General features: G+C 37.2%; 1 protein-coding gene across 1 annotated transcript; it reads left to right on the plus strand.

Moving 5' to 3' along the window:
* The first annotated feature begins 47 nt into the window (after window positions 1-47).
* LOC130470583 (uncharacterized) lies at window positions 48-3,433 on the plus strand. The gene is made up of 2 exons (XM_056840980.1): window positions 48-1,018; window positions 1,350-3,433. The coding sequence occupies exons 1-2, from the start codon at window positions 946-948 to the stop codon at window positions 2,159-2,161; spliced, it is 885 nt and encodes a 294-aa protein (XP_056696958.1). The 5' UTR covers window positions 48-945; the 3' UTR covers window positions 2,162-3,433.
* The last annotated feature ends 11,061 nt before the right edge of the window (window positions 3,434-14,494 follow it).

The following is a 14,494-nucleotide window of genomic DNA, read 5'->3' on the forward strand; positions in this document are numbered from 1 at the left end:
AGTTCTCTGTTCTCATTTTAAGGCGTGCATCTCACGAGATCTCGATGCTTTATATTTATGATGTGGAGTTTTGTATTGTGATTATTTTTAAATATTAGAGGGAAAATCTTGATTTTAAGGTGTGCATCTCACGAGATCTCGATGCTTTATATTTATGGCGTGGAGTTTTGCAAAAATGCTACATGTACCCTCAGGGTATGAAATAGTTTCATACTCTTGGCTGTAATTGGTCTAAAATTTCAAATTCAAATACCATTTGAAATTTTAGATTTAAATTTCAATCCCATGCGGGGTTGCTTATATGACAACAACCAATGTAGCCCAGGGTATGTTACTATTTGGTACTCTGGATGTACATGTAGCAACTTCCAGAGTTTTGTATTGTGATTAAAAATGTTAGAGGGAAAATCTTGATTCCCCGGCCTCCCGGCCAACTCTAATTTGTACGATTTATAAGGTATGTTACTTTAAATGAAAATTTTAATATCATACCTCAATTAAAGTATGGCTACATTAGTATAAAGATTATAAATCTTTACCCTTACTCTAATCACTAAATGAGGCGTAAATCATTGATGTTTTCGGGATTACAATTCTCGTAACTCTCTTGATTCCTATTCTGTACGAGCCTCTTGAAACCCTAGCTAGATCTCCACAGGAAAATTAACAGTCCTACTCAATAAAAATAAATAAATTAAGAGTCCTCCAGCTAGATCTCCCTATTCCAGCTAAGTCTCCTGAAACTCTAGGGTTAGATCTCCATAAAAAAAATTAATAGTCCTCCTAACTCTAAATTCCCTAAATCTTTGAAACATTATCACGTTTATTTGTGGATATTATTCCCTAAAACCCTAAACCTTCGTTATACATATACAACTATACAAGTAGAACAAATCACACAGAAACGGCCAAACTCATCAAAATGTGGCGAACCATAGCATCAAGATGTTCCCTGTTGAACAGAAGTTCAAAACCAAAACCAAGATTTTTATTTTGTTTGGAAAAACCTCCAATTCAGGTAAACCATGGATCCATGAATTCATCATCATACTATCATTCACTTGTTTCACCATGGCAGCATCATCATCATCATCCCAAAATACAAATACCCTTTCAAAGTCACAGATTCATGTCCATGTTCGAACCTGCTTATAGATCTGATACTGATAATGATTCTGATAATCATAAATTAACAATTGAAGAAGAAGAAGTTGCTTTTAAATTTAAATATTTATTATCCTTATTTTCTTCAGATGATAACAATTCAGTTTCTGTAGATTCAATCCTTGAATCCCGTGATAATTGGGATGTGCTTCTTAACATTGATTTCTTTTGTCGGATGATCACAGACCCATCTGAAGACCTTTCTTATCTTGATCAGTTTAAGTATTTCAATTGGGCTATTTCTAGAGATGATTTCCAGATCGATGATTCATTGTTAGATGGTATTACCTATATTTTAACAAGACCTCTTTTAACAAGACCAGAACCGTGTAAGTTGTCGAAATATGAACCTGATAAACGATGGTTGCATCTCTCATGGAATCTTCTCAAAAGCGGTGGTGGTGGTGGTGGTGGTGGTGGCGGCGGTGGTGGCAGTAACGGCGGTGTTGTTACTAAGTTGCGCAACAAATTGATTAAAACCGTGGGTGAGGAGGAAGGCAACAACGACGGTAAAATTACTACTAGAATCCTCAACAAATTGATAAACGCATTTGGGTATTATGGAGATCACGAATCTGGAATTGAGATACTCAACATGTTTCCAGATTTTAGGTGCAACCCAGATTTGAATACCTATTCAGGTGTTGTATTTTGTGCATGGGGATGTAAATCTGAAGCCTGGGAATTCGAATTTTGCCAGAAAATGGTCTCGTATTTACATGACAGAATTGAAAGTGTTGATGATGAGAGTGTTGGTTATATAATAGACCTGTACTGTAAACTGGACAAGCCTGAACTGGGACATGCAATTTATGAAGCTGCTAAACAGAAAACTCGTATAAAGTCTGTACATGAATTGATACATTGTCTTTCAAAGCACGATGAAACTTTATGCTTAGCTGAGAATATGGCATATAATGTAGGGTATGATGAATTGAAACATTGTCCATATAATGAAGGGTATGATGAATTGATACTGTTGACCCTAAAGTTTTGATGATGACAAAGCAAACTCCTGACAATTGGTTAAGTTATGTTGCATAATAGGTTCCGAGATCCTTAGAGGGATAATGCTAAGTTAAGGAGATCCTGAGTTGGATAAACTAAGCAACGTGGAATATAAGCAAGTAGTTGATCCATGTCAGACACTACATTGAAGATATAATCATAAAGCAAGTTTACAAAGGCGAGATCCTTAGGCGAGTTCCTAAGGCGAGATCCTCATATATTATGTGGATCCTCGATGTTCCAGAGAAGGAACAAATTGGGAAGACTTCGAGTGAAGCTTCTAAAGGTGCAACATGAAGACTACAACATATGAGTTTATGTTTAGGATTTATGTAAGTATTTAATATTGTTTATACGTAATTTGGAACGAAAGGAACCCAAGTATTTTGGTACGTTTTAAATTGAAATATATTAACTGTAATTATAAAAGAGTTTTAAGTTGGAAAATCTATGTAAATAAATAAAATGAATTTAATTAATAAATCTAAACATAGGATTCTGTTTTCATTCTCCTTGTTTCTCAAGCAAAAGATTTTCCATGATCCTTAAAACTCTCCCATGTATTTCTGTTTAAACGTGCATTTAGTGTTTTGTTTGGTCTCCCTGTTTCTCTCCAACTATGCCCATGTTACTGAGCAGTAACAGTTAGTGGGTAGTTGAGGAGAACATGGGTACCTAACCTTAGGTAAAACTCTCCTATAAAAGGAGAAGAGTTTTGACTTTTCAAAACACAACTGATTTCTACAAAATCTATCTTAAAGAGCTTAAACGTTTTAAAAGAATCAGTTGGCAAAATAGAGTGTTCCTTGAGTTCCTTATTACTATAAGCTTTATTACGTACTAGAATCTATCAATCATATTGTATTTTGGGTTTAAGGATTGAGTGATCCTTGAGTGACTTAGAGTTTAGTCAAAGAGAGAAAGAGCGGCTAAGAGTTTAGTCAAAGAGAGAAACAGTGACTTAGAGTTAAGTCAAAGAGAAAAGGAGCGACTTAGAGTTAAGTCAGAGAGAGAAAGAGTAGCACAGTAATCGAAGGGGATTGCTGTGGGGAACTCGTGTTCGAGAGGAACTCGAGTTAAAGAGTGTATTTGTAATAGAGTTATTGCATTAATACAAAAGAGTAGTGAGGTTCTTCTTGATTAGGGTCAAGAAGGTTCCTTCATTTTATATCTTTCTTCGCTCATTGTTCTCAGTCTCTTTATTGTTTAAATTCCGCAAGAAACTTACCCAAGTTCCCAAGAAACAATTCACCCCCCCTCTTGTCAAGTGTTCCTACTAAACTAACAGATACATTGTCTTTCACAGCACAATAAAACTTCATGGTTAGCTAAGTATATGGTATATAATGCAGGGTATGATGCTCGTAAACACGAAAGTTCTTCGTTTTCATCTGTGATTATTTTTTTGTGTAGAAAAGGCGAGATAGAAAATGCATCGCAGTTGGTCAAATGGATATTAGATGAAGACGAGATAGGCCCGTATGTGCCGTATCCTGAGTTTAAAGCCGTTTACCATCTCATCAAATGTTTATGTGCAGATGGAAATATGGAGTATGTATTTGCGTTGTTAAAACTTTGGGATAAACGGGGTGGGGGATTTTTTTCCGATATCCGCGGTTATCGTCTCCTAATTAGGGGTTATGGTAGGAGGATGGAACAAGCTAGTCAAATGGCTAACACAAACATTGTCTAGGACGTGGATGTTGAGAAGATTAACTCACATGTGAGTTGAGACTAATTATCTCCTATAGAAGAAATAGAGGAAGATTGACTAAGGCCCAACATGTTCTTTTTGGCTTAATTTCAGTTTCAAGATTATCGTCTTATAATTAGGGGTTATGGTAGGATGGAACAAGCTAATCAAATGGCTAACGCAAACATTATCCAGGATAGATTGTTGGAGTTTCCTCCATTGGTTTAGTTTTGGTTTCAAAAGAATAAAAATGATTAACCCCCTCTGTATTAGTCCCTTTTAGAATCTTGTCACAATTTACAAATTGCAGAGAATCTTCGAATTTCTTTCCTGTACGTATTTCAAAATATATTTCTTTTATATTTCGTCTCAATGTGTAGTTTGTAGTTTAACAATATCAAATTTTATATTTGAAGATATTTACGTTTAAATATTGAGTTGAAACGAGTTGAAAAGTCAAGAGAGGACTAATATTTAAGAACAGAGGGAGTAGTATATTATTTGGTGTCATTTTCTGATTTCAAAGACGAGGATTGATTGTTAAACTCGAGTAGATTAGGAGAAAACGGCTTAGCCATTTTGTATATTATTATTGACGTATTTATAATACAAAGCTACACAAAAACATTAACACCGTATAAGCTCCAAATTAAACCATAAACCTAATAACAATAGGAAACTTTACATAACACTAGAAATTCTATATAATACGTAGGAAATTTTGTGAAACACTAACTTAATTTTTGGACGTTTTGTGAATTACTACCTTATAAAAACTTTTTTATATTTTCCTACCTTATAAGTTTGATATGTTTTAGTAACGCTACCTTGTAACATAAAACGTTAAATCTCTCCGTTTGTGGGCCCTATTCCAACGACTTTATTCCATTTCTCTTTCCTGTTTCTCAATCTCTGTTCTTTACTTCTCCTTCTCAATTTTTGCCCCCTCATTTTGTTAGGTTATGATACATATGAATAAACATAAATCATGCGGAAAAACCATAAAGCCAGGAAACATATTATTAACACATAATCATTTAGCATAATTCAGATGCATACACTTTGTAGCGTGCCCTCCCTAGCTGCGCCCGAACCGAACAAGAACAAGTCTTTAGGACTCCAAGTGTCGTCCCTCCGTAGATAGTCCACAGCACGTCCGGATCCGCCTTAAGATTGACCAATTAGAATCGCCCTTAAGGTACTATATATTTTCGGCTAATGAGCAAGAATATGGCTGATTTTTCTACTTAAAAATCTTAGCTTTTTATTGTTTGAATACTTGAAATCCTCTATGTAAATATGTGACCCTAGGCACCTATTTATAGAGTTATGGAAAAGGACTTTGAATCCTATTAGGATACTAATTTATTTAATTAGAATCTTATTAAAACTCTATTAAACAAATTCTATCTTTATTAGGATTAGGATTTAATCATAGAACAAATTCTAATAGCCTTAGGATTTGTATTGCACACAACCGCACACGAGCACGAGCACAAGCACAGCCCGCGCAAGCCTCACGGTCCACGCGAGCTGCTCTTGCTCGCAGCCCATGTCGCAGCCCACGACTGCTCCGCGCGCGCCACAGGCCTTGGCTGGGCCTGGCATTGCGTCGGGCTTGGCGTGGCTCGGCTGTTGCGTGTGGTGCATGTGGCTTACTGGGCGATGGCCCGACTTCGTGCTGGGCCTTCGTCTGGCAAGCCTCGTCCGATGCTAATTCGTACGATACGCTTTCGATTAAATTCCCGATTCCGGAATTTATTTCCGATACGAACAATATTTAATATTTCCGATTCCGGAATAAATTTCCGTTTCGAACAAATAGTTAATATTTTCGTTTCCGGAATTATTTTCCGATTTCGATAATATTTCCGATTCTGACAATATTCCCGTTTCCGGTAATGTTTCCGATTCCGGCAATATTTCCATTTCCAATAATATTTTCCGATACGTACCATGTTTCCGTTTCTGGCAACATTTACGACTTGGATAATATTTATATTTCCGATACGATCCATATTTCCGTTTCCGGCAATTTCATCGTTTCCGGAGCATTCATTTCTTGTCTTTGACGATCTCAGCTCCCACTGAAACCAAGATCCGTCGATTCCGAATATCCATAGATGGAGTATTTAATTCCCTTAAATACTTGATCAGTTTACGTACTATTTGTGTGACCCTACGGGTTCAGTCAAGAGTAAGCTGTGGATTAATATAATTAATTCCACTTGAACTGAAGCGGGCTCTAGCTAGGCATTCAGCTCACTTGATCTCACTGAATTATTAACTTGTTAATTAATACTGAACCGCATTTATTAGACTTAACATTATATGCATACTTGGACCAAGGGCATTATTTCCTTCACTCTCCCACTTGTCCTTAGGGACAAGTATGCATTTCCTAATTCCTTTGTCGCTCGATGCTTGCTCTTGAACATAAGGTAAGAGTTGTCATCCTTATTATGTCCAGAGGTGTTTCTCGGTTTCAGAGTTCAACTGATCAAATAAACAGATAATCATAGCCTATGATTCATCCGAGCACGGCCATGCATTTTACAGTTTCTAGCTCTCCGAATGGCCTTGTACAACTTTTAAGCATCTCATCCCGATTTATGGGAGGACAATCCCAATCTTGCGATCTTGAGATTAGACTTCGTTTGATAGGTGATTACCTGAGTGTTGCCTTTATAGCCTCCTTTTACGGTGCGACGGTTGGTCAACGTCAAAGTAACCAATTCTCAAACAAGTAATCTCAAATCACTCAGGTATTGAGGATTTAGTGTCTAATAATTTTAATGAAATTTACTTATGACAGATTTTCATCTCTTACAGTAAAGTTTCATAGGTCTGTCTGATACTAGTCTTCCCAAAGTAAGTATCTATGCAAATGATTACAACATTGCCATGTCCACATAGTTCAAGAAACAGAACTACTAGTCATCTTGCATTCTAGTCGTCTAACGTTTTCTATTCGTCCATCTTTATAGAAAACTCCGACCAGGGACCATTTTCAACTTTTGACATTCAAGTTCACTTGATAGACATTTCTTAGTCACAAGACTGGTCCTGACAGTCTATCTTGAATATTTCGTCAAATTGAAGGGACTCATCATTTAATAAACCACATTAAATGGAAAATGAATTCTATTCATTTATTGTGAATGATTAACCAATAATGTTTTACAAAGTATTAAACTCTAAAACTTTAAAACATTAATCAAGGACATCAAAGCCATTCTCCAATATGCTTGATTCCCATAGCTGCAGTGTGCGAGTTGTGCTTCGCCTGCGGCAGAGGTTTAGTCAACGGATCTGATATGTTGTCATCAGTTCCAATCTTGCTTATCTCGACTTCTTCTATTTCAACGAACTCTCGTAGAAGGTGAAATCTACGAAGTACATGCTTGACTCTTTGGTGGTGTCTAGGCTCCTTTGCATGTGCAATAGCTCCGTTATTATCACAATACAGGGCTATTGGTCCTTTAATGGAGGGGACTACACCAAGTTCACCTATGAACTTCCTTAGCCATATAGCTTCCTTTGCTGCTTCATGTGCAGCAATGTACTCCCGCTTCAATTGTAGAATCCGCAATGGTGCTTTGCTTAACACTTTTCTAGCTTACTGCACCTCCGTTGAGGCAGAAGACAAACCCAGACTGTGATCTGAAATCATCCTTGTCGGTTTGGAAACTTGCGTCCGTATAGTCTTTAACAATTAATTCATCATCTCCACCATAGACCAGGAAATCATCTTTGTGCCTTTTCAGGTACTTTAGAATATTCTTGGCAGCAATCCAATGCGCCTCTCCTCGGTCTGACTGGTATCTGCTCGTAGCACTGAGTACATACGCAACATCCGGGCGTGTACATATCATAGCATACATTATTGAACCAATCAATGATGCATATGGAATCCCATTCATTCGTCTACGCTCATCTAGTGTTTTTGGGCACTGAATCTTGCTTAGAGTCATTCCATGAGACATGGGTAGGTAGCCTCGCTTGGAGTCTGCCATATTGAACCTTTCAAGCACCTTATTGATATAAGTTCTTTGACTGAGTCCAATCATCTTCTTAAATTTATCTCTGTAAATCTTGATGCCCAGTATGTATTGTGCTTCTCCTAGATCCTTCATCGAAAAACATTTCCCAAGCCAAATCTTGACAGAGTTCAACATAGGAATGTCATTTCCGATAAGTAATATGTCGTCGACATATAATACTAGAAAATCAATTTTTCTCCCACTTACCTTCTTGTATACACAAGATTAGTCTGTGTTCTTGATGAAACCAAAGTCACTGACTGCTTCACCAAAACGTATATTCCAGCTCCTTGATGCTTGCTTCAATCCGTAGATTGATTTCTTTAGCTTGCATACCTTTTTAGCATTCTTTGGATCCTCAAAACCCTCAGGCTGTGTCATAAACACAGTTTCTGTTAAAACGCCGTTTAAGAAAGCGGTTTTGACATCCATCTGCCATATTTCGTAATCGTAATATGCAGCGATTGCTAACATTATCCGAATAGACTTTAGCATTGTAACCGGTGAAAAGGTTTCATCGTAATCCACACCGTGGACTTGCCTGTAACCTTTTGCAACCAATCTAGCTTTGAAAACTTCAAGTTTCCCATCCTTGTCCTTTTTCAGTTTGAAAACCCATTTGCTTCCAATGGCTTGGTAGCCATCTGGCTGTAACACCCCGACAATTCCCGTTTTCTAAAATAACCCTTTTATAAATATAACTATAGAGAATTATCAAAGTATTATCGCCCGTGTGAAAACGTAACGGCTTATTCAGAATTTTGCAGCGGAAAACATAAAACTAACTTTTAGGTTTATAAATAATCGATTACATATTAAGCTCAAAAACCAATTAACGAAAATAAGGAATTACGAATAGTACGACAAATTTCAAGTCCAAATTAACAAATTAAATCACTTAATTAAACAAATATAACTACAAGCTCTCTAATCCCGATCCCAATGATGCATCATCTTCAAACCTGTAGATGGGCGACGCTTATTGATCCTTAGAGACTGCTCACCAAAGATGGGTCATCACAGGATCAATAAGGCATAGCCATGATCAACACACACAAACAAAGCACGTAATCAGCAAAGCTGAGTACTACATACTAAAACAATAATGATCCTAACATGATACTATTAAACGATCAATCCTAACATGACACTAATGAACATAAATAAGGGCAGACAAAGCATGATAATCTGACGACCATACTTAACTAGACTAGGCTAGACTGGACTAGACTTTTATAACAATAATATTATTTTAATTGAAATAGGCAATGGACCGAGTTTTCTAGCTAGAAGTCTTCACTAAGGAAGACGAGGTACGGGCGCGACTCCGTAACCTCAGTGACCTGCGATATCGAGGAACGTTTGACTAAAAATAGGACGCGGTGATCAATCCGGTCCGAATGAAAGGCCATGGGCTACCACCATGAACCCCAACTCCTGTTTGTCCGTCACTTTAGACGTGCACAGTCTAAAGCTATTGCTACTCAGTTTCACTTTACATGATTTACAAATTGACACCCTGTTATGACTCAACAATCACATAAGGCATACAACTCACATTTATTTACAACTGCTTTTATCCTGGAATTAAGTAAGTGATCACAAAGGCATCAAACAAGACTCATTCCAATTAACTCCAATCTTTCCTTTAATACTGATCAACCCTGTATGTGGGTATAAGGTTTCAACTTACTAAATAAGGTCCTCCGCCCTCATAAAGTAGTGAAAAGCTAAAAGGGAACAACAATCAACTGATATGAATTATATACTGAGTAATCTAGTGTTCCCAATCAAACATGTTTGCATCAATCATCCATACTAACATGTTAAAATCCTCAAAATGCAATATAGGTTTAATATGTCCATCCAACAGTATTAAACATGCAATTTCAACCTGACTAAGTTCATCAACAATATCAACATAACCAAGTTTATCAACAATTCAACATGGTTTCAACAATTAGCACACATTCTAAGCACACAGGTATGTACGTACCTTGTGTAAACAACTAATAGGCCACTTTAACACTTTCAAAAGTCGCCTAAAGATGATTATCCGCCTAAAACAACCAACAAATATTCCCAATCAACTTCTAATCACTCACAACAATAACAAAGCATTTTAAATACATCCTAAACATATTTAGGACATTCCCTAACATTAAAACTTGAACATTTGATTTCCTAGCATCATAATTATTGAATCAACGATTGAAATTCGTTGAAAACTCTTTGCTAACATCATACTTTAATTTTCAGCAATTTAAACTCGTTTAAAAACTTTGCCAATACCAAATTAACATGCTTAGAGTATAAAAATAATAGTTTTAATCATTCCTAATCATTCTTACTATAATTTAAAACCATTAAAACTTAAAATTCCTGCTTTGATTAATTCAAAATCTCCGTTTCAATCAATTTGTGAAATCTGAAAATAGTTAAATTTGTTATACTAACATATAATATGAATTCCAAATGTAAATTATCAAAACTAATAATTTATATTATGAAAATATTAATTAAATTATTAAAACATAAAAGTACGTTAATTAAATAAAAAGATCAAGAATTAACCAAAGAGAAAGGAGTGAAGGCTGGCCGGCGGCAGGGCGCCGCGGAAGCAGGCAGGCGGTTGCGGAGGTCGGCAGGCGGCGCGGTGGTCTGCGGGCGGTGCGGCTTGCAGCGACGTGAGAGGGGAAGCAAAGTACTAGGGAGGAGAGAAAACACCGTCCAGAAAAGGGAGACGACGTCGGGGTCGCAGGTCGGTGGTTGCGCCGGCACACTGGTGGTCGGTGGTGGCTGTCGAGTAGACAGAAACAACCGAGAGTGAGAAGGAGAACGAAACAGCAAGCGAAATAGAAAAGAAGAAGAAGGAGAGGGGGTTACCAGCGAGGGACTGGCGGTGCAACGCGGCGGCGGCGGTCTGGCGGGTGTACGGTGGCTGCGGCTGGGGCAGAGAGTACCAAGGTTTGAGGGTTTGCTGGTTTGCGTGAGTTTGAAGGAGAGAGGTTGTTGTTTAATTTTTTTTGTTTTTACGTAATATTGAAAGAGAAGGGGGGTTGGTAGTTTGGGTTTTATTATTGGGCTTCACCCAATTGGGCTAGAGTTAGGATTTAGTTTTAGAATTTGAAATCCCAAAACCGATTAGGATTATTTTCTAAATTCAATCATTTTTGTAATTCGAATTCATTTCGAAATAAAATTCTAAAATTATTTTCGATTTCGTAAATTCTTAAAATATTTAAAATGCATTTAAATAAATAAATATACATTAAATATGTATATTTATTGCTAAAATTCACCAATATAATTTAAATATAATTAATTATTCGTAAAACTATATTAATAAACTTTATAAATATACGGGGGATTACAATCTACCCCTCTTAAAAGAAGTTTCGTCCCGAAACTTGACACAAGAACTCACACATTTTTCGAAAGTCTTTAATTCATTCTTACCAGAGAAATACTTGTGTCACTCATGTGCACTCTTTTGCCAACTTAAAGTTACTTGCAATACTCAAGAACACAATTTTCTTACGCGGAGAATCTATTTACTTGCATCAACATGTAAAGGTTGCTAAAATAAGCATGAAATGCATAAAAATACCATAAAAATAGGTAAAAGGCGCGAATTTCTATCGCATTCTACCCCCCTAAAAGAAAACGAGTTACGCCCTCGTAACTCATCCCAGGGAATGACTTTGGCTATTTCTACTTCAACGAATCATGCCCCCAAAGCTATATTTCCACTAAAATCGTAGCAAGTGGGATTTCTACACTTCTTTCCACACAATGCCTCAACAGGTTCCATCTTAAAGCTCGCATAGTAACTATTTGTGCAAGAAATTCAATCACTCTAGTTGGTCTTCCCAATTACCCTTAAAGTCAATAACACAGAATCTCAACATATATTTCGTAGTAATCTCAGTCTGTCTATCGGTTGCAGGGTGGAAAGAAATACTCATTTCAATGTCGTTCACAAGATTCACTAGACCTTTTTGCTAAAATTTCAGACTTTTATAGTCGGTAAGGATCTCAAATGTTGCCCCATAAAGATAATGTCTCCAAATCATTCAAAGCAAACGCACTAGCAGCTAGCTTTAGGTCATGGGTTGGGTAATTGGTTTCATAAAGTTTCAATTGACGCGACAACAGGTGCGGAGGTCAAACGCTCTTTTAAAATCTAGAAAGCTTTCTCCCATTTCTCACTCCACTCGAATTTTGATTCCTCTTTTAACAAGTTGGTCAATGGTTTTGCTCTCTTCGAAAAGTCTTTCACAACCTCCTATAATGGTCATCTAGGCTTAGAAAACTTCAAGTATCGGACACGTTCTTTGGAGTAGGTCACTCACTCACAGCTTGAATCTTAGCATGATCCACAAAAACCTCTTATGTTCAACTTTTCCTTGTTACCGAACCTCATTACACTTTTCATGGGTGTATAACTTTTGGGCTTAACTCTTAGCTCTTGCACCAATTCATGTATTTCTTTTCATCTTTTCCAGACAACAATGATTTCTAACGATCCTGGACCACTCAAATCATCTCTTAGATTTATTCCCTTACGTAACATAGTTCTCAATCAATTTAGTCCTTCATTTCCCGTCGGTGTCACTTATACACATATGACTTCAAGATTTGTATACTTCATTTAATAAAACTAGATTCTTCCTAAGAGTCTCCAAGTAATCCTCAAGTGTTTGTCATGCTCTTTCTCATTCCTTGCATAAATAGGGATATCATCAATAACATCATAACGAACTTAATTCGGAATTCGTAGAAAATCTCATTCATCAAATCCATAATTAATGCAGGTGCATTGGTTAACCCAAAAGACGTTACTCTAAACCCATATTGACAATGACGAATCCTAATGAGGTCTTAGGCCCTTATCAGCTATTCTCACTTTGTGGTACTTCAAACGCAAATCAGTCTTCGAGAACACACTCGCCCAATTCAATTGATCCAATATGTCATCTATCCTAGGCAAAGGATACTTGTTCTTGATGGTTACATTGCTTAGCTCCCTAAAATCGATACCCAATCTCACACTCTCATCTTTCTTCTTAATAAACAACACAGGAGGTCCCCACGGTGATGCACTAGGCATAATATACCCCTTAACTAAACAATTCTTGCAATTGTGTCTTAATTCGCTCATTTCAGGAGGTGTCATTCTATATGGTGCTTTAGATGTAGGTGTCGTTCCAGGAACTAAGTCTATAGTGAACTCAAAGGCTCTAACAGGTAACATACTTGCAATTCCACTCGGAACACATCAATGAATTCATTCACACTGGGAACATCCTCGATCTTCACTCCAACTTATTTACTCCCACTAGCACACTACAGAGAAATAGCTCACACTCCCTATTCATCAATTTCCTCACTTGCATTACCGAAATAACTAAGGGTTATTGGACTTCTCAAAACGTCTATATGAGGTCAACCTTCTAATAGGGTTCCTTAAACTTACTTTCTGAATTTCACAGTCTATCTTAGCCTTGTAAAAAAAAAAAAAACTTAGTCAATCCATTCCCATAATTACATCTAGATCCTTCAGATTAAACTTTTATCAAATCAGAATGAAAACGCAATATTTTATCTTCAAAGGCAAGTTCTTAAATAATCTTATACACCTTATGGTTACACCGGTAGGTATACTAACAGGCAAATCAATCATTCAAGATATACTAACTTCAGACTCTTAATAACAGATGACAAACGGAAGAATAAGTTGCTACCGAATCAAATAATGTTTTTACTAGCACGAAGTTAATAGGGAAAAGTACCATGAACTACGTCTGCAGAATGTTCAGCTTCATTTCTAGTCATCATGAACAGTTTTCCCGGAGCCTTATTCTGGTTGTTGTTTTCATTGGCAGACTTACTGTGGTTCCCCAGGTTATTCTGCGACCCTATAGGCTTCGAACTCTGATTTCCGGATTGGTTAAACCCTGGTTTCCCTTGGTTACCACTCTCACTACCATTCTGCTCCCTCCTGTGCTTAGTGAAGCACTCAAACTCTCTATGCCCCCTTTTCTGACAGTAGTGGCAATTCACCAATGTTCCTTTACAGTCCTTCCCAGGGTGGTTATTGTTGCACCTCTTGTAGTGATACACTCTCTCGGATTGACTCCTATTGTTGTGCCCCTGACTGTTTCCTCCTCGAAAATTTCCATTTCCATTTCCATTCTTATTCTCTTTCATATTCCTCTTGAAATTTCCTTGGTTTTCCCGGACATTAAACTTTTTTCTTTTCTCCCCAACGACATTTTTCTCGTCCCTTATGGACTGCAACCTATAAATATGAGTGGTTCTCGCATACACATTATCTAAAGGCGTAAAGGTTTCTCCACCTAATCCCAACTGGATCTCATCGGTCAACCCTTGCCCAAACCTCTGAGCCTTTACCTCTTCTGTGGCTACAACCTCAGGTGCAAACCTTGACAGCGCTATAAATTTGCTATAATATTCAGCGATGGTCATACTCCCCATCCCAAGATTTATGAATTCTTGCGCTTTTCGTTTTGTTATAAAATGAGGATAAAACTTTTCCCTCAATGCAACAACAAATGAGTCC

This window comes from Spinacia oleracea, chromosome 3 (genome assembly GCF_020520425.1).
Source record: "Spinacia oleracea cultivar Varoflay chromosome 3, BTI_SOV_V1, whole genome shotgun sequence".
Lineage (NCBI taxonomy): Eukaryota > Viridiplantae > Streptophyta > Magnoliopsida > Caryophyllales > Amaranthaceae > Spinacia > Spinacia oleracea.

Bases quoted from the DNA above. Each gene is read 5' to 3' on its own strand.
- LOC130470583 (XM_056840980.1), top strand. From the start codon at position 946: ATGTTCCCTGTTGAACAGAAGTTCAAAACCAAAACCAAGATTTTTATT. The intron at 1,019-1,349 runs GTAAACCATGGA...GGATGATCACAG, and splicing joins TGGAAAAACCTCCAATTCAG to ACCCATCTGAAGACCTTTCT.